Source organism: Buceros rhinoceros, unplaced genomic scaffold (assembly GCF_000710305.1).
Source record: "Buceros rhinoceros silvestris isolate BGI_N320 unplaced genomic scaffold, ASM71030v1 scaffold32261, whole genome shotgun sequence".
Classification (NCBI taxonomy): domain Eukaryota; kingdom Metazoa; phylum Chordata; class Aves; order Bucerotiformes; family Bucerotidae; genus Buceros; species Buceros rhinoceros.
The window spans coordinates 3,927-4,406 of NW_010394178.1; the positions used below are offsets into that span (position 1 = coordinate 3,927).

At 65.0% G+C, this 480-nt stretch overlaps 1 protein-coding gene across 1 annotated transcript in view; it reads left to right on the top strand.

The window, feature by feature from the left end:
• The window catches only part of UBE4A (ubiquitination factor E4A), a gene marked incomplete at both ends in the record, with an annotated part of 7,864 nt that overhangs the window by 3,829 nt on the left and 3,555 nt on the right, over positions 1-480 (top strand). The window contains one exon of the mRNA XM_010145161.1: positions 11-117. Coding sequence (XP_010143463.1) covers positions 11-117 — 107 coding nt within the window. The remainder of the gene's footprint in view (positions 1-10; positions 118-480) is intronic.

Genomic DNA, 480 nt, shown 5'->3' on the forward strand with positions numbered 1-480 from the left:
GGGGGTGGAGGGCGGGGCGGCTGATCCAGCTGGCCCTGGGCTGCCGCGGGACTGAGCCGGCCGAGCTTGCCTTCCCACTGCCCCCGCTGCAGCGCAGCGCCTTGGCCCACGTGCCAGGTGAGTCTGTCTGTCCCGCAGCCGTCTGTCTGTCTGCGCTGTTAACCAGCTGGGGCTGCAGCCGCCTGCATCGTGCTGCACGTGGCCTCGCCCCTTGCCAGGGTTTCCACCTCACTGAGGTGCCCAAAGGCCCTTCCAGCGCTGAGAGGAGGGGGGTCAGGAGGAGCGGGGAAGCTCAGCCTCAGCTCCAGGCTGTTGGCAGTGAGGGCAGAGCCTCCAGAGAAAGCGGGGTGACCTGGACAGTGGTTTCTCTGTCTGGATGTTCTCTTCCCGTGGTTCTTCCTGTGTAACTCTGTATTGTCAGAGAGCTGCTGAGTCTGGCCAGCGATGAAGCGAACCCCGCGGGTCACTTGTTTCATCCAG